This window comes from Brachyistius frenatus, unplaced genomic scaffold, assembly GCF_029030835.1.
Source record: "Brachyistius frenatus isolate BFR_SWC_R1_liver_20210118 unplaced genomic scaffold, ASM2903083v1 Contig_179, whole genome shotgun sequence".
Lineage (NCBI taxonomy): Eukaryota > Metazoa > Chordata > Actinopteri > Embiotocidae > Brachyistius > Brachyistius frenatus.
Genome location: NW_027210778.1, coordinates 686,034 through 705,248, shown reverse-complemented (window position 1 = coordinate 705,248; position 19,215 = coordinate 686,034). Strand labels below are relative to the sequence as shown.

Here is a 19,215-nt window from a genome sequence, read left to right as displayed (position 1 = left end):
CTTGTGATGAAACCACAACTAAACTCACGAGAAGCACCGACGTTAACGCGGGTTACAGGTATCTTAGTCATTATGTTTTTTTTCCTCTATACATTTAAACAGTAGAAAATATAGGTCATTTCATCATGTGCATTTAAACCACGGATTGTCTATCTGTGAGTCAGTTCAGCAAAAGGTGACACAAGTAGGTAGCATTTCTCCCCCCCAAACAGGGCAAATGTCTTTTTTTTTTATTTTTACCTTTAAACTACTCTAGAAAAAAGTGGTTCTATATATAGACTTTGAATGAGAAACAGAGCCACTTAAAATGGCCTTATCAAAAAACTTTACACTGCCTGAAAAATGTAAAAACCATTAGAGAGCTCTGAGAGAGTCTAATATTGATCAGACAGTTTTTATTCAAAACTGTTTGGAAGTAGTCTTATTTCTCAGAGAAACTGGCGCGGCCTGCTTCTGGACCGCGCTCGGGGGGTTTTGTTTTTGTTTCCGTCGGCACCAGAAGCAAGATGACGCGCCAATTCCTGTAGTGAACTTTCAAGTTTACTTTAAATGAAGAAGTAAAGAAAAAAACAACAAAAAAAAAACTGACAGAAAGAAGAAGAAACAAGAAAAAAAAACAAAATGCAAGAAAACATACTGAATGGAAATCACTTTGCCACAGGTTGTTGTTTTTTTCTCCAAAAAAAAGAACATTTGTTTTTCCGTAAAAATCTCAAGTCCTTTTTTTTGTTTTTCATACGAATGCAGCGTTTGTATTTTCTTTTTCACATTGATTCATCGTTTTTCTTACCCGCACCTCCCTTTTAATGCCTCCCTCCCTCCCTGAAACCCTCCCAAGAAAACAGATCCAAAATGAAGTCACATGCAGAAGAACAACAAAAACAAAACAAAAAAACTAGATTTAAAAAAAAACAAAAAAAAACCACCAAAAAACAAAAAACAAAAATCAAAAAAAATCACAAAAAAAAAAATCATAAAAGTCCAAAAAAGCTAAAAGTTCAAAAGGTCAGTAGGCGGCGGCGGAGGAGGAGAACCAGGTTATGATCAGGTGAGCTCGGAAAAGACATCAGAAAAAACAATGACGGGGGAGGAGGAGGACGATTTGTTTTTTTTTTTGGTGGGGATTTTTTGTTTTTGTTTTGTTTAAAGTTTTTTGTGTTTTTTTTTTTTTTTTTTGGACGCCACGGAGACATGCTAGGCAAACGATGAGCTAACAGGCATGGAGATGGGTTGTTCTAAAAGAGGGAAAGAAAAAACAGGGGAGAGGAGAGAGTTACACACAGAGAGCCAGAGCACCACACCACTACAGCATTTCTTCTTCTTCTTTTTAAATCAGGAGAAACAACAACAAACAACAACAACAAACAAACAACAACAATGCAAACCGGCAGTACAGCAACACCACTCACAGATTTCATTGGCAAAATTATTTTTTTTTTAGCTTAGAATTTTCTTCTTTTTTTTCTTTTTTTTTTTCTTTTCGGAATATAAAATTATATTAATGTTATAAGTCTATACTAACAGGCAACAACAATAACAACAACAACAACAACGTGTACACACACACACACACACACACACACACACACACACACACACACACATTCACTCATTCATACACAAAAAACAGAGAGCACCCAAAGCTTTATCCATCAGATCCCAGATGGATGTTGTCATTTGGGAGAAAATAGTCACATATTTTATTAGGGGAGGAGGAGGGGGGGGGAGGGGTGTCTTTTCATTTGCTTAACAAAAACTAGTTTTTTTGATTTTTGGAAGGGCGGGGCCAAAGGGGAGGGGGAGGGGCTACGTACGAACAAAAAACGGAAAACACTCAAAAACAAAAACAAAAAATGATTATAATAAGTTTAAAAACAAAAAAAAAAAAAAGGAAGTGAAGGAGTAGTCCCACTACGGATGGAGAGAGGGAGAGAGAGCGGACGGATGGACGGATGGACGGACGGATGGACGGATGGACGGATGGACGGATGAATAGCACAGAGAAGTGTGTGGTGGCGGTAGGGGGGGGGGGCGGTTCAAAAATGGCAGCGGAGTGTGTTGTGATTGTGGTTTTTCTGCACTTAAAAAAAATAAATAAATTAAAAAAAAAAAAAACACCAAAAAAACACCGGAGAACCCAATTCCACGAGACTTCTCCACAAGGGTCTACTTTAATGATGCTGTATACTTTATAGGAGTCCAATAACTTAACGATTAGGCAATAAATAAAATCCTTTTTTTTTTTCTTCATCTGAGGCAGTAAAAATGTTGTATAAAAATAGAACTGCTTTTTTTACAAATAAAATTTACAGGCCTGTGGCTTTCTGTACTTTGAATTTTTTTTTTTTTTAAATCTTTCCCGACAAACATCAAGTATTTTCAGTTACACCCCTTTATAACCCATAAACTCTTTTATTAGTATTATTATTATAGCCATTCATCAAATTCTGGATGTTGTTTTGAAAATGTTCTACATGCTGTAATATCCCTTTCACAACAAAGACCAATGTGATCTGACGCAGAAAAGTAGTTACCTAATTATCGCTTCTTCTATTTAACTTCTGAGAAATAAAAAAGTTTTTTTTATTTTCACATAAATAATAAGACGTAGCTGGAGTATGTGTGGTTTTTTTTTTCTCTTTCTTCTTCTTCTTGTGGTGGTAAAGTGTAACTGCACGTCGCCACTGACTAAAACTGTAAAAGAGGCCACTAATGTTTTTTTTTTTTTGCAGCCTTTGCTCCCGGGTTGCCAGCAGGCATAGAGGGTTTTTTTGGAGAAGCAGCGGCGGCCTGCAACCAACACCGCGGAGGTCAAAGGTCGAATGTGCATATTGGCGTGCGCGTCGAAGATAAGTAAAAATAAAAAATTAATTAAAAAAAAATGAACCCTTCGCCAGGCCTCGGGTTCACAACGAGAGAGAGAGAGAGAAAGAGAGAGGAAAAGAAAAATATTCAAAAATCATCATGGCTCCTTTGTGTTTACCTCGGTTCTGACTGTAACTAGTCCTTAAAAAATTTATAAATAACCACTGAGAAATAAAATTTAAAAAAAAAATTAAAAAAAATTCAATAACTTTTAAACAAACTTAAAAAAAATAAAAATAAAAATAAAAAGCTACCCAAGATAGCTACGTCCTTCCATTATATAAGAAAAATAAAAAATTGCACAAAGTAATGGTGGTAATGGAAGCGTTCATGTGTGTCAAAAAAAATAAACCGTAATAAATAATAATACTTGAAAGCTAAACAGAAAAATCTTCCAAAAAAAAAAAAAAAAGAAGAAGAAAAAAAAGCAAGAAAAAACAAAACAAAAAACAAAAACAAGGCGTGAGTCTCCCTCAGGGTGGTTGTAGGTCATACCCCTCTCCCCCTACCCTCCCTCCCCACATCCCCTCCTTTCAACCCCACCCCCACCCCCCGAGTCCCTGTGTAGAGAGGTCGTGGCTCGGTCTGCTGTTGTTATTTTTTTGGTTATTTTTTTAATTTTTTTTTTTGGTTTCATTTTCTTTTTTTGTTGTTTTGTTTCCGTGGGGGTGGAGGGGGGGGGACTTACCCTAGCAGTGCTAACAGGGGGAGCAGATAGACCCTAGTGCTAAGATCAGTACGGTTTGCTGTCGTTCTTGGAGCGCTTCAGCTGCACCTTCAGCCGCTTCATGCCGATCTGGAAGCCGTTCATGGCCTGGATGGCCGCCTGTGCCGACACGGGATTGTCGTAGCTGACGAAGCCTGCGGAGGAAGAAGCGGATCGTCGGTGGGAAAGTCGGGTAGAAAAAAACAAAACAAAATGGTGGACTTTGCACGTCGACGCATCGTTAAATGATTGCGACCGCTAGCGCCGGGTCGCGTTCACGCACAATCGAATTTTGTTCACATTTTTTTTTTTTTTTTTTTTTTTTTGTTACGGCTGAAAAATGAAATCCGATATTTTTCAAGAAAGTCCCGTGCGCTAGCTGTCTAAATCACGAATTCTACAGAAGAATGCGCAAAATGCTGAGGTGACAAACAAGAAAATAATAATAATAATAATATCTTTATTTATATAGCACTTTAAAAAAAAAAAAGCAAACCTGGATAAGTAGCCATTAAGACGATGATCGGTTTGTCGTTTGTATTGTTTCGTTAGCACATCGTAATTAAAACCACATTCCCTTCGTTAACGTTACGAATCTTCAGGTCTACGATTAAATTTTGTGCTAAAAAAAAAATAACTAAAAGCGGCGAAGCAGACGTCCAAAAAAAACCTACAACTTGATAATCTATACTGATGTAAAAAATTAGTTATTAAAATAAAGTGGTGTTAAAATACTTCGTAAGAAGTCCTCAGCTGGTCTTTATGACTCGAGTTGATTCATTTGGATTATATTTCCATATACATTAAAAACTGGTACATAATAGATTAAAACCTTAACGGCTCCCAAAGGGGCGACTAGTTTATTAATAAACAACAAAATAATTCAGATGGATTATAACTGAAACAAATACGGAGGCGGGTGTAGCGGCACTTCTAATATGAAGCATTATGAAATTAGGGCAGTTAAATAAATCAGGCAATGACAACAAATTTAATAAATTGATGTATTTCTGTTTTGGGATCCTGTAATTTCTTAAAAATGTCCTCTCAAATTTCCTGGAATAAATGGTGGAATTTTGCACCAATTATGGAGACGACGATCCGAGACAATAAATATGAGTTGTTGTTTTTCATAAGTTGTATTTATCTCATCCGGAGGAGTCGTTTATCTCCGGAGTCATTTCCTCAAAAGAGCTGCTAAAGTACTCGAAGCGGAACAATTCAAAACCCACGTAAATATTTATTTATATATTTATTTATTCGTTAACGGAGACCAGATTAGAAATACTTTATTAAATCCTAACGGGGTGTTTAAGTACGTTTGTCTTGGCAATTAGTTGTAATTGAACACAATCTAGCGAGTAAATAATTAGTTCTGAATAAAAGTCATTTCCAGGGATATTTTTTTGAACATGTAATGTTCCTTTTTTAAAATTTTTTTTTTTTTTTAAGCGTTCCTATAAACGAATAAAACAACCCGAGGGCGTATAAACGCCACGTGAACAGCCGGTATTTAGTTTGAAGTCGCCTTTCCGACAGTAAACGTGATAATTTCAGCCTTCAAATTTTATATCCGAAATAAACGTTATATACGTGAGTTTTATATACGTGAGTTTTTCCGTTTTTGTTTTTCTTTTCTTTTCGGAAAGCTCACACGGGAGGCGCCTCGCGCTGCTGTGGCCGTACCGAAGCACTTGCTAAGGTTTGTCTGTTTGTCGATGAAGACTTTGGCGGAGACCACGTTTCCGAAAGGCATGAACATCTGCAGGATGTCCTGGTCTCCGAACTCCTGGGGCAGGTGGTAGATGAACAGGTTGGCACCTTCGGGACCTGGCGGGACATGATACGCAAGAAGCGGGACATGAGGTCAGTGCGGGTGTTTTTTTGTTGTTTTTTTTGTGTCTTTTCAAAAAAATTAAAAATTTTTCCATTTCAGCGGAGCGGGGGGGGGGGGGGAGGGAGGGGCGGGGCATTGTGGCACCTGGCCGCCCGCCGTTGCAGTCGTCGTCGTCATGGTAACGGAGCTCAAGCACACCGCTTAGCGCAGTGTCGCGTTGACCTTGAGTTTGTTATTGCTTTTAAACGACGTTGTGCGATTGTATTTGAACGTTCGACAAAAAGATGAAAGCCTTCGGTTTTCATTTCATAATCGTGTTCCAGCTCGCCACGAACAAAAGTAGTTCCCTGATCTCTCTTTTTCTTTTTCTCTCACCTCCTATCCATCAATGCAACCTGATAATATGTCAGATCTCGCAGGATGTTTTTTTTTAATTTTTATATGCGACTGCAGAGCTAAATGAAGCCGCGCAGTATTCTGCAAATCTTTTTTTTATTATTTTTTTTTTTCCTCGTCTCCTCGGAGGGTTTCAAACTCCCGGACGGAGTCGTCGAAACGAGAGAGAGACGGCTTCTTTACTAATTTATCTGCGCTGGCAGCAGAGATAACAAACAAACAAACAAACTATTTGTTTTACGAGACATTTCATCATCTTGTTTTGTATTCAAGCGCAGACGTCTAAATAAAAATAAATAAATAAATTAAAAAAGCTGTTTTTTGGGGGGTAGATTCGACTCCAGCTGCCGAAAATATTCTCAAAGGAGTTCAACTAAACGTAAATATGTCAGATGGACTCCTTCAATAATTGAGTTTTTTTTTTTCAGAAAATGTCAATTCAGGTCAAGTTCTTTCAAAATAAAACAAAAACATTTTTTTTTTTTATTCTTTTTTTTTTTTTTTTTTGTAAATGTTAAATTTGACTAACTGTCTTAAAAAAATGTCTTCGGTCCAGGTATAAATAAATTGTGTTTTTTTTTGTTGGGAAAAGCTAAAGTTACACAAAAAGTCTCAAGGTTTTGAAGTAGTTTTCTTTCTTTCTTTTTTTATTTTTTTTTAAAGGAAATCAGTTCCATTTTAAAGAGCTGTAGTAGCTGTCTTTTTTTAAAATCTGCTTAAATTTCTATTTCTAACTGCATTTTCGAAGCCGTCGCCAAAGATTAGACGTCCCGTCCAGATTTTCACATTTCAACGGACGAACACCTTTAATATTCTCATGTTGTCTATTTTGCTGCTCTGAAGAACGAATCCCGCGGGAGACGCTGGTGTTTTTAGGAAAAAGGGGGATGAAGTTCTGCGGCGAATGCATTGAGTTTTCGGACTCCGGCCGGTGTCGGGTCGGGCGGGGTCGGGTCGGGTCGGGTCGGGTCGGGGCGGGAGGGGGCGGAGCTACTGACCCTCTTTCTGGCTGCCGGCAGCCCCTTGCTGCTGCAGCAGGGACTGGCTGTAGAGGGTGGGCAGCGCTGCGGCGGCGTACTGCTGGATCCCTGAGTAAGCCTGCGTCAGCGCGTCCATGGTGCCCGCCGTGCCGTTGGTAAGCCCGGCGCCGCCCAGGCCTCCGTTTAGAGCCGCCATACCTGAGAGCATTTGAGCAACTTTACATAAAACCCAACAATAAAGAAAGAAGAGTGCACTTACTCGTTAGCGCTCCCACTGAAGGTTGTGTTTCAACAACACACAAACACACAACGTTACACACAAACACGCACACGACAAACTGTACACACGTGTCACGACGCACACGCACACACACACACGGAGGACACATCGAAAAAAAACGTGACGAAAAGACAACACGGGTTTTTAGTTTAAACACGGTAAAGTACAAGTGATGAGTGTAGCTGATGACAGCCAGAGCTGCACAGGGAAATCAGAGTTAAAAACAACAACAACAACAAATACACAAAGCTTCGCATGGACACACACAGAAAGATAATCAGAGACAACAACACAAAAAGAAAAACACCAGAATGATCACGTGGTAAACAACAGAAATGCACGTATTTCCATATAATTCACATGTTGGACGGTTGACGAGTAAAAACCAGTTTTTTAGGATGATGTACACTGTAAAAAAATATTTGTTATATGACAAAAAAAAAATTACAAATGTTGTAGCATCTCCGAACAACTATGATATCTGTTTATGTCAAAATCTCCTCTTTGCGTCCCAGTAAGTATAAAATCAAAAAGTCTTAAGAGCAAATTTCTCGCACTGCAATTAAAGAAATCAAGTTTGTACGTAAAAATAGATGAACTGAGAATACAAAAATTTTTGGTGATGAAATTTTTTTCCAAAATTTGACTTGAATGACGATCGATGCTTCTACGAAATCGATTTTAAAAACATCAGTTGGCCCTTTGAGGGGATCACAAATAAATTATTTATTTACATAACGATAAGCTCACATATAGACACAGTCGGACCAGTAGGTTAATTTTTTTTATCTCTTTAGATAATCTTCATATTTATTTAATCTACCACGTCAACTCTTAGAAAAACTGAATTATCTTGCCGTCCGTGGAGAGTTTGTCAAACAAACAGCGCCGGCGCGATTATCGGTGCTTTTTTTTTTTTTTTTCCAGCCCCGTGACGTCTCTCTTTAGGGGGTGAAGACGGACACGTTGTGGGGGGGGACGCAGCGGTAACACTCATTAGCTGCTTGTAACGGCTTAATATCACGGCGGAGGGCAACTTGTCTGAGGGGGTCTGACATCGGCTCGGCGTCCTGTCGCCTCGCCGTCAGACACGGTGAAATAAATTATCACCGCGGCGCTCCGGATTATAGGTCACTCATTTATTCAGGAATAATTGCACCGGTGACCTTTGCAATTCAATTAAGGGGCCTAGATGTGTTTAAATGAGGGCGGTCGGTGGCGGTGGTGGGTGGTGGGTGGCGGTGGTGTTTCTGAAGCACACGTGTGTGTGCGTGTGCATACATGTGCCGTGTTTCTGTACCTGCGTGCGTATGATTTACACGGCGGATACGAGGAGCGGTAAAGGTCAGAGGAGAATAATGTGGTGGAAGAGGCCGGTAGTACAGGATCTTTGCTGTCATAACAGCTCTGATTAAGACCCCCCCACCTCCCCACCACCACCTCCCCCCTCCCTCCCCCCACGGAGGTCAAAGGCAGGACACGCAGCTGGGGGGGAGATTATTTATCATTTATCATTTATTTAAACAAGCTGCCCTGAAAAATAACTTTTATCATTAAATTATCACCGCTTTCTTTATTCCTTCATTATTTTTATGCCCAAAGAAAATTGTGATTTTATTAAAAACCATTTTGACAGGAAATGTTAACTTTTCTCGTTTTGTTTTGCATTAAAAAAAAAAAAAAAAAAAAAAAAAAAAAAATTTTTTTTTTTGGTTCTTTTTTAACTGCTATTATTTTTATAGCATTAAAATGATCCAATTTATTTGTTATGTTATTTCTTCTGCAAGAAAATGATCAATTGTTGTATTTTCTGGCATGAAAATTGACACAAAATAGGTCAAACTATGCATTTTTTGGGATTTTAATTTATAAAATGTTCTATTTTAAAAGAAATGTCAGATTTATTAGGCAGGAAAATTGATAAATTTGTGTTATAATAGCAAAAATGGTCACATTCACGCAATGCTATATATCCGTGAAACTTTGCAGCTTTGTTTTGCTCCCGTCTGTACTTTCCCAAAACCCCCTTTTGTAAAAAAAAATCTACAAAAGACACCAACGATGATGCAACAAAACAAGACGATGTGAAACGGCGTCAACACAGCTCGACGGTCGCGTGGAGGGTGACGAGCGGCACGCCGACCCCCCGCCGGGACGCCACGACGGCACTCTTACAGCAAGCGTAACCCCGGGACACAACCAGGAAGCTGATGGAGGGATGGAGGAATGGGTGGATGAAGTGTCTTGTGTGCGGATGGATGGACGGATGGACGGATGGACGGATGGATGAGGTCGCCGTCTCCGAGAGAGCGAGGACGATTTTTTTTTTTTTTTTCAAGTGAAACTGAGACGCAGAGAGACGACAGGAGGACGCGAAGTCGTTTGTTTTGTTTTCACGACACCAACATTTTTTTTTTACTTTATTTGACCTCTTTTAAGAATAAAAGTCGTTCTGAGTGAAAACAGCTGCTGACGTTAGAGTTGCACGAATGTGTGGATTCTTGGTGAAACTCAACCTTTATTTTGGTGACATTTAGTGCAGATTTTAAGACATTTTTCCATCGAACTGGTTTGGAAAAAAGTCTAAAATGCAGAGTTGCGATGAAATACTTTAAATCAAAGGTATTAAATGTGAAAAATGTGACAGTTCAGCCACCAAAAACCCATCCAGGTCCAACCCTAACGATGACTGCGTCCCTCTGCGTTGACTCACAGGCTGCGTTGGTGGCGGCGGCGGTGGCGGTGGCGATGTCGGGTGGTCGGAGGTGGAGGTGGAGTGGCTGATGGCAGGGTGAATACTCACTGTTGACGCTACCTGCTAGTGCATTAATGTTGTTCAGGCCCACAGTGGCGCCTGCCAGGCCCTGCAGGGTGCCCAGAGAGGTCAGAGAGTTCATGGCGCTGGCGTTGGAGCTGGCTGTGGTGCCTGCTGGTTGATGGGGGACGGGGGGGAGGGAGGGAAGGGGAGGGTGAGGAGGGGAAGGAGGGGAGGGAGAGCGGGAGACAAAAGAAACCAAACATATTATATAAATGTCGAGCAGACGGCAGCGGGGGCGTCTCGTGTAGCGGTGGAGGTTTTCAGGCGCTGCGTCGTAGCACTTTAGCGTCAGGAAAAGTGAGGCTGGGGGCAAAAACACTGGCGGCCATTTTGTTTGTTTTTATTGGTCATTTGCTTTATGACAGACAGTAGAGAGAGAGAGATGCAGCGAGGACCTCGGACTGAACTCGGTTGGCGTCTTCACCTTCAAGTTACCACGTAGGTCTCGACGTAAAGTCGATTTGAATGAAATTTGGTGGGAAGTTGGTTCAGTAATAATCTGATGATGAAGGCCAAAAGATATCGAGCCAAAACACAACATTTTTTGGTATATTTGGCATATTACGGTAAACTCGGCCATAACCCTGCATCCACATGTAGAAGAAGAGATTTTATGGCTTTAAACCTGCACGAAATGCTAAATGTAAGTCGTCGAAAAATCACCACGACTTGACAGATTACGATTAAAATACGGCCATTTTTGCTTAAAAATGCTACAAGCAGCACCTTTAATTAACCTCCTATTAACGAGCTGTTGCACCTCGACCCTACATACGACAACCCCACCCGTGTACAGAATCATATGGAGATGAAATCTGAATGGTTTGCTATATGATCGGGAAAATGTTCACAATAAAAAAAAAAGCAGATAAATTGGGAGGATTTGCTGCATTCAAAGGTAACAACGCTGTGACAGCATTTTAAAAAGAAACACAAGGACCATCCAAAAAACAAACAAAAAAAAGCAGACATACTGCATGTAGAGACAGCAAGAGCACAACCAGAGGAGACTTTTTTTAAAAAAATTTTTTTAAAAAGACTTGCAAAATAAACTTGGAGATTTACAATTATTATATATATATATATATATTTTTAACTTTTCCTTAAAGTTGACTTTAAAAAAATCAGTCGGTCCAAAAAAACCACAAAAAAAAACAAAAACACACAACAGGCGTCGAGTGAATTCAACACTGGACACAAACTCACGCACACATACACCTGAACGCACACCGACGTGAAATGTGTGCCATACATGAGCTGCTATGTCAGTGGTGGGTGGTGGTGGTGGGTGAGATGGCGGAAAATAAATATATATATATATATATATATTAATATAAATATATATATATATATATATATATGGTGCACAAAGCTTTGCAACCTTGCTTGGTTTTAAACACAAAAAAAAAAAAAAAAAAAAAAAAAAAATCGAAAATAAAAATCCATTCATTTACCCTTGATCTCATCAAAGCGATGCCAACAAAGCTGGATTGCCGCTGAATATATTAAGAAAAATGGTGTGGCGAGAGGGGAGCATTATGTCAGCACATGGTGCAGCAAAAAACAACAACAACAATAAGAACAACAACAACAAAAACCCAGGAAACGCTGGCCTGTCTCCATGCAGAAGTGTCTATATTTATAGTTGTTGTTTTGTTTTTTCAGTTTCATTGACACATGCAGTGACAGCGCCGCTCATTCACACCGAGCAGCTCAACCTGAGTGTGTACTATTCAAGGTTGGACTGACACTCAAGAGTGAGACAAGGAGAAAGAGTGAGACAAGGAGGTGGGAGGAGGTGGCTCGAATGTAAAAAAAAAAAAAAAAAAAAAAAAAGAGAAAAGGTGCGAAGTGTATGGAGACTAGAACGGGCGTTCACGCCAACAGGAAACAGATGTTTTATTTATTTTTTATATTCATGCTCCAAAAAGGGACAGCAGGAAAAACAACCACGGCTGCTGGAGCGAGGCCGAGCCGACATGAAGTGGGTGGAGGAAGGGGGTGGAGGGGTGGAGGGGGGGATGATGGAGCAGAAACAGGTAGCTTGTCAAAAAAAAAAAAAAAAAAAAAAAAGGATGGCAGCAGCGAAATAAAAATAAAAACATGAAGAGGAGGAAGAGGAGTGGATCTGCAGGTGGCGATATTTAACCTGAATGTTTTTGTTTTTTTAACCCACAGACAACAACAGCAACACACACACAAAGGAGATGCAACACGAAACCCCCCCCCGAGGGGGGAACACCACCTGATCTACAGCCTCCAGCAGGGGGCTCTCACAAACCAAACAAAAGAAGAAAAAAAACAAAAACAAACAACACTGAAGCACGAACGCACAAACACATGCGCACACATATACAGTGCGTGTATTTATTTATTTTTTTACGGGATGGTTGTCGGGGGGACGGGACGGACGGAGGGGGAGGGGGGCACATCGGGTGAGGTGAGGACGCAGGTAAAGGGGAGGGGGTGTAGGCGGCGCAGGGGCAACAACACAGCATGACTACGTCCGTACGAGGAGGGTGATGATGATGATGAAGGTGGACACACACCGTGACGATGTGCCAGAAAGAAGGTCGACAACACACGGACGAAGATCGGGAACGATGGAGATGTTTCGGCAGCGGTGACGGTGGCGGTGATGTGCCGGGGTCATGGTGGTGGTGGTGGGGAGGGGCGGGGGTGACAACAACTGGTGATGGCAACGGTGGAGAGCGGAGGAACGTAAGGCTCGACGACGTCGGACCCCCCCACCCCCCACTCTCCCTCCCTCCCCCTCCCTTCCCCCCCCCCCCCCGGAGTTTTTCTGCGGCGTTACCTGGGCTGGCCAACGCTCCCAGGGAGGCGGCGCTGGAGGACAGGGGGTTTGCGGTGGAGGGGCTGGCTGAGTTTTGGGCCGCCGCCGCCGCCGCCGCTAAAGTGGCCAGATTCTGCAACTGCAGAGCACTCATACCTGGAGAGAGGGAGGAGCCAGAGAGGGTGGTGTCAAACCTGGGGGGGGCGGGGGGGAGGAGGAGGAGGGGGAAGCGAGGCTGAGGCGTTGGCCGGGGGGAGGCGGGGGGCCCGAGTGGGGCGGGTGGGGGGGGCAGCAGCAACCTGCTGCTTCGGTTGAGGAAGTCATCCTGTTGCGTGTAAATCCTCAAATCTTTTACGACAGCTCGAAAAACTTCTGTTGCAGCGCGTGAAAAATCAAAAACACCACAGCAGCTGATTTCGCTAATAAAGTCCCAGATGTGCCTGAATCAGTTATAAAAAAAATAAATAAAAAAAAGCAGCTGTTGCAGTGTTGTTTATGGTTTAGTTGTGTTTTTCTCCGAGGCAGAAATAATCATTTTTTTTTTACTGTTCAAACAGCATTAGAGTAAAAAAAAAAGAAAGAAAAAAGAAGCTCAGTGGAGACGGCAGCTCTAAAAAAAAAAAAAACAACAACAACAGAAAGGAAACTAGATGGTTATGTAGACTTTTCTGTCCAATTATAGCGTTTCAAATTCAACCTCCTGCTAAGTTGTGCTCGGATGAATAAAAAAGTCTAACCGGCGAATAAAGACATCGTGTGGTCGTGATTGACAGCCGAACTGACGGGAGATTTCAGAGCAGGAGAATTGACAAATTTGGCGCCACGAATTTGAACTTTACTTTTTGTTGCTGTTGTTAAATATGCATTTTCCCTGCCAAATAAACAACAACAACAACAAAAAATAAAAAGCAATAAAAAAATGTGTCTTCAACATAAAAATTTGGCGTCAAACATTCTTTGAAATAATCTCCTTAAATTCAGCTGTTGAAGACGGATATTTTACGATAAACTTGAAATTTAATAACTTTAAAACTAAAGATCGGAGCCAAAAATGACCGCACTTAAGCAGTGTTTTTAGTGTGTGTGTGTGTGTGTGTGTGTGTGTGTGTGTGTGTGTGTGATGAGGTGTCAGATCGGTTTTACTGACTCATGAGCTTGTTTAAAAAAAAAAGAAAGGTGGGGGGTGTGGGGGGAGGGAGGGGGGGACACTGTCGATGTTGAGGTGTATGCGTCGTATATACAGCCTGGGTGTATATACAGTAACCATGGAAATATATACACACACACACACACACACACACACACACACACACACACACACACACACACACACACACACACACACACACACTCACACACACACACACTCACACACACGGATAAGACGCACACAAACAAAGACACCGTGAAGAAGATCTGTCTTGTTTGGACGACGTGGAGGTTTTTGGACACAACGATATCCGTCACCGTGACAACCGAACTGAAACGCGGCCAACGGCAGCAGGTGGCTGGATTCATCATAGCTCTGATTGGTTAATTTGATGATAAAAAAAAAAAACCAAAAAAACAACAAACAACAACAACAAAAAACCAGCAATCTTCTTGTTTTGAGATTGTTGCTGCAGCAGGAAGCGTGTTTCTTTTTTTATTTCTTTTTTGTATTTACACCGAAGCTAAAAAAAACAACAACCTAATCTCGTTTTCAGAGCCAGTTTCTCATGTTTTTTCGTGATGCATCAAAAGCTGAAATGGATTTTCTGTTTCTCTGTGAGTTGGGAATAAAATAAATAAATAATAAAAAAAAAATCCAGCTGTCACTCCTTCCATCATATCCTGAGAACACATGCTCCAACTTCCCACTGAGTCGGACCGGTTTCTTTAACATGTATAAAGCAGAGAGGGCAACACGCAACACGCCACACACAACACGCAACACGCAACACGCCACTCCAGCGTGTTCCCAGTCTTACCATTTTGGTCTCTCCTCCATTTCCGACTAATTCCTTTATATTTTGATGCTCTTTTTCTTGTCTGTTATCCTTTAATGTCCCTCATTGACTTCCTCTTTTCCCTTTATTTCCCAGTCTGCCTTCCAATCTATTCCCAGTTTCCTTCTTCCCTGTCTTGCCATTTTGAGCTATTCACTATTCTGCCCTTTTTCTTGTCTTTTAATCCTTTAATGTGCCTCATTGTCTTTTCCTTTCTTTCCTGTTTCATTCTTCCTTTCCACTCTCATCCTTTTTATTTTTTTGTACCTCCCTTCCCATTCCTTTCATTTCCTGCTCGGCCTTTTCCCGCTTCCTTCCCATCTCTTCTATCTTTCCTTCGACCCTTTTCCTCGTCTGTTTTTCCAACAACTCCTTCCTTCTCCATCTTTCTCCGTCCGTTCAACCTCTTTTCCCGCCTTTTTCGGCACCGATCCGTTCCTTTTGCATTTGTCAAAGGCTATCTCCCTCGTTGAACGTACATTTTGAAGAAGAAGAAGAAAAAAAAAACAGGGAGGCGGGCGGGCGGGCGGGCGATCAAAATAAATGAGCTAGAGAGGAATAAAGAGGAGACGAAGCCGAACAGAGAGAGAGAGTACGAGGCAAATACTTTCTATTTCCCACATCACAGTCGGAGTATCCGGGCTGTGCAGATGGTACACGACTGTGTGTGTGTGTGTGTGTGTGTGTGTGTGTGTGTGTGTGTGTGTGTGTGTGTGTGTGTGTGCAGCCTGTATGGCAGCGCCGGGCTGCATCCAGGCTGGCGTTTGGCTGCGTCTAATTGAATGCTCGTTGGTGTAATTGAAGCCTCTCAGCTCCGCAGCTCCGTCGTGTTAAAGAGCGGCGACCAGATGTCATTCAGCTGTCTCACATATCCTGCCAATCACCTCCTCCCTCTCCTCCTCCCTCTCCTCCTCCCTCCTCGCTGCCGCAGACGGAGGACCGACAGATCCAGACACCGTTACTCACCCTCGGGGTTGTTTTAAAAAAAAAAAAAAAAAATTTAAAAGGTGTACGAGTTCAAACAGCCGACGATGGGAAACCGCAAACTCCCGTCACACTCGGAAAATTTCCGTTTTTCCCGGCGTCGACTGACTAAAACAAACGCACAATAAAAAAAAAACTGCGACACCTTCGCTAAGAAACACCTGAGAGAGGAGCTGGAAGAAAAGAAAAGAAACCAAAAAAAACAACCAGACGAGGGTGGAAGAGGGAGGCGTAAAAGGTGAGATGAAGAAACTGTGATTTTGAAGAAGGCGGGAGGTGGAGAGAGTATCTGCAAAAAAAAAATAAAAAATAAAAAAAAAGAGGCTTAAAATAAAGAGAGAAGACGAGTTTAATGGAAAAGAGAGGATGATGATGAAGCGAAGCGAGTATCCACGTCTTAAGTTTAAAGCCCTCAAAAATTATATTTGGTAAAGACAGAGATTTTTATCTTGTTCAACATTTAATGGGAGAGCTCCTCGGCACGCTGGAGGCTCCAGATTAATGCCGAACTGGGTTAATTCAGTTTGCATGTTTTATTGCGGCGGCTTCACTTTGGAGAATTACCGTCCCACGCCACCTTACGTCCTCCTTTCCTTGTCGTCCTTCCACTTCCATTAAAAGACAGTTTGGAAACTCTCGCGTCATTTTCTCGTCTTTAAACGTGGATAGGTACTCTTGGAAAGACACACAAAAAAAAAAATACCAAAAAAAAGGAAATGTGGACGAAGCAGATGACGGAGCAGTAGATGGCGCCAGCCCCCGCCAGTACAGACGACATCCACTGGAGAATAAAATAAATAAATAATAATAATTTAAAAAAAAAAGCAAATTAAAAAAGAGCCTACTTTTAACCATTTTTTCTGCACACTCTATTTCTTTCTTTCTTTTTCTTTTTTTTTTTGTTCCTCTCTTCCTCTCGTGATTCATCCATCCCTGACAAAGCCTCGGCGCTACTGTTACCCGCCCAGGGCACAACTCTTTGTCTGGCCTCATTAAAAGATCAAGACAAATCTTAGCAACAGTTAATAAATCTTCGGGGCAAAAAAAAAAAAAAAGATCTGTCTTTCCTCCGCCACGCGAGTTCATCTGTTATGCTCTTTGGTGCCTCTGTTTTTTGTTTTTTTTTAAGTCTGCAGGAAAAAAAAAGAAGAAAAAACACAAAAACGCGCAACAGAAAGAAATCCGCGGTAGATCGAGGAGGTTGTAAAGGAGGTTTTTTTTTTTATGGAGGGGAGGTGGAAGAGGGGAGGCGGAGGAGGGGAGGTGGAGGAGGGAGGGGGACTCACCGGCCATCTGCTGGATCCCGCTGAAGGCTCCGAGGTTACTGGAGGAGGTGGCCTGCTGCAGCAACTGGTAGGAAAAGAGAAAGAAGAAGAAGAAGAAGAAGAAGAAGAAGAAGAAGAAGAAGAAGAAGAAGAAGAAGAAGAAGAAGAAGAAGAAGAAGAAGAAGAACAAAGTGAGCCGTGTGGAAATGGAACAAGACCAATACACGGAAAGCTAAACTCGTAATTTAGCAATGTGTTTTCTTTTTTCTTCTTTTGCATCGGCGCTCGGTGAGTAAATGAGCTGCTAATACAGTTTGATCTCTCCTCTAAGCAAACACGGTTTGTATTCTGCCACGATTCTCGCAGACAAGTTGAGCATGAAAGCTCTAATCTAGCCGACTAATTAGATTCCAAAACAAAAGTGGAATACCGATGCTGTCAAAAAAACTCATCCTTCAAAGGCTCGAATTAACAGAAAATTAACATCTTGTTTCTATTGTGTGATATTTTTTTAATTTTTTTTTGTCCCTTTCCAGAATAGAGCTTAATCTTTTTATTTTTTTTGGTTTTACAGACTGAGAAAAGAGGATTCGGAGGAGTCCAATTCACAAAACAACTTCTTTTTTTTAAAAATCTCCATTTGTCAAAACAATTTGAGAATCGAACGTTGGACATTTGAGAAGTGTGTTTTAAAGGAAGTTCGGGTTGCTCGCTTCGAAGCTGAAGAGCAGCGGGGGTCGAAACTTTCTAAAGGAAGTCAAAAAGGGAGGGAGGGAAGGAGGGAGGGAAGGAGGGAGGGAAGGAGGCGTCTGAACCTTTGAATAAAACAAAAATAAAAAAACGTCCCAATCAAGCAGATGAACCGATGAGAGCCTCAGATGCTGTTCAGCCACCGCAGCACTTCCCAAATTGGCGGATCAGCGGATTCCCAGAGGCTCCAGAAACATCTCTAAGATATTTATTTCTATTTCATTAATTCTCCCCCAAAAAAAGCCTCAAAAATTGTACAATTATAGTGTTAAAAGTCCAGAAAGGACATCATCCTGTATCTTACTAAATGGTTTTACTTCATACTTTTTGCAGGAAAAGTAATGACAGCGTGTTGTGTTGCACATCCAGCATGCTATGAGCTTTTCACCGCTAAACTACGGTTGCCTACGGTTACGAACCAACAATCCTTCCTAAAACTTGAAACGAATCACGCTGTCGGAGATAAAAGTGGATGTTTGGGGGGAAAAAAACCCGATAAAGACGTTTCGCAGCTAAATAAAACATAATTAAGGAGTGATTAAGTTTCTTTTAAAGCGTTTTTTTTTTTTTTTTTCAAGTCAATGCAAAGACTGATGAAATATTTAACTTTCTACTTGCGTGAGTAACGCGTTCGTTTGGTCTAAACACGATGTCAAGAGTTTCTAGAAAAGTTTGGGTGAAGAAACGCGTACAGACAACAGGATAACTAAAAAAATATTCCTTCTTTCTGGCTAAATAAATAAATATCCCTCCTTTTAAAATGAAGGTTTCATAAGAAACACTTTGCGTGTGCTCCAGATTAAAGATCCAGATAAAACCCAGTAAGAAACACTGCAAGTCTTCTACATTATCTGGTGTGACACTTTTGGAAATATCCGATTCAGAGACCTCGTTTCTTTCCCTCCCGGGAGGATGAAGAGGATGAAGAGGAGGAAGAGGAGGAACAATGGACGGTGCTGAGGAAGGAATTACAAGAACAAAAGGAGGGAGGGACGGCGGCGTGAGTCTCGGTGAGTATTTTTGGGGGATTTAGAGTCGAGATGTTCTCGGTTTGGGGGGGGGGGGAGGAGGAGGAGGAGGAGGAGGAGGAGGAGGAGGCGATGGCGGCGGCTCTCCTTACAGCCAGGTACTGCGGAGTGAGGCCCCCCAGCCCCGTCAGGCTCCCCCAGGTGGTCGCACTGTTGAGCTGCTGCATCTGCTGCGCCAGCTGCTGCTGCAGACGCCGCTGCTCCTTGTCCTTCTGCGTGTCGGCGAACTTCACCACGATGGGAGACGAGCAGCCCTGCGCAGGGGAGAGGGGGGGGGGAGAGGAGGAGGAGGAGGAGGAGGAGGAGGAGGAAGAGGAGAGATGGGAAGAGATGAAATGAAACGAGGAGGAGAGGAGAAAGTAATGGAGCAATGGAGAAGACAAGAGATGAGGAGGGAGTAGATAGAAAGGGAGAGGAAGAGGAGGAGGAGGAGGAGGAGAGGAAGATGAGGAGGAGGCAAGGAGATGAACGAAATGAAAAGGAGGAAAGAAGAGGAAGAAGAGGAGAGAAAAGAAAGAAGCGAT

The 19,215-nt window shown here is 41.8% G+C and overlaps 1 protein-coding gene across 25 annotated transcripts in view; it reads right to left on the bottom strand.

The window, feature by feature from the left end:
- Positions 1 to 380: 380 nt before the first annotated feature.
- Positions 381 to 19,215, bottom strand: part of celf2 (cugbp, Elav-like family member 2) — a 175,168-nt gene continuing 156,333 nt past the window's right edge. For 3 of the 25 annotated variants that reach the window (XM_069717753.1, XM_069717733.1, XM_069717738.1), the window contains 8 exons: positions 18,784 to 18,945; positions 16,935 to 16,998; positions 12,698 to 12,832; positions 11,337 to 11,378; positions 9,868 to 9,993; positions 6,803 to 7,000; positions 5,258 to 5,401; positions 381 to 3,726 (listed from right to left, as the gene is read on the bottom strand). In XM_069717753.1, the coding sequence (XP_069573854.1) occupies positions 3,599 to 3,726; positions 5,258 to 5,401; positions 6,803 to 7,000; positions 9,868 to 9,993; positions 11,337 to 11,378; positions 12,698 to 12,832; positions 16,935 to 16,998; positions 18,784 to 18,945 (999 nt within the window). In that variant the 3' untranslated portion in view covers positions 381 to 3,598. The remainder of the gene's footprint in view (positions 3,727 to 5,257; positions 5,402 to 6,802; positions 7,001 to 9,867; positions 9,994 to 11,336; positions 11,379 to 12,697; positions 12,833 to 16,934; positions 16,999 to 18,783; positions 18,946 to 19,215) is intronic. The other 22 variants (XM_069717743.1, XM_069717740.1, XM_069717754.1 and 19 more) reach the window with 16 other exon arrangements.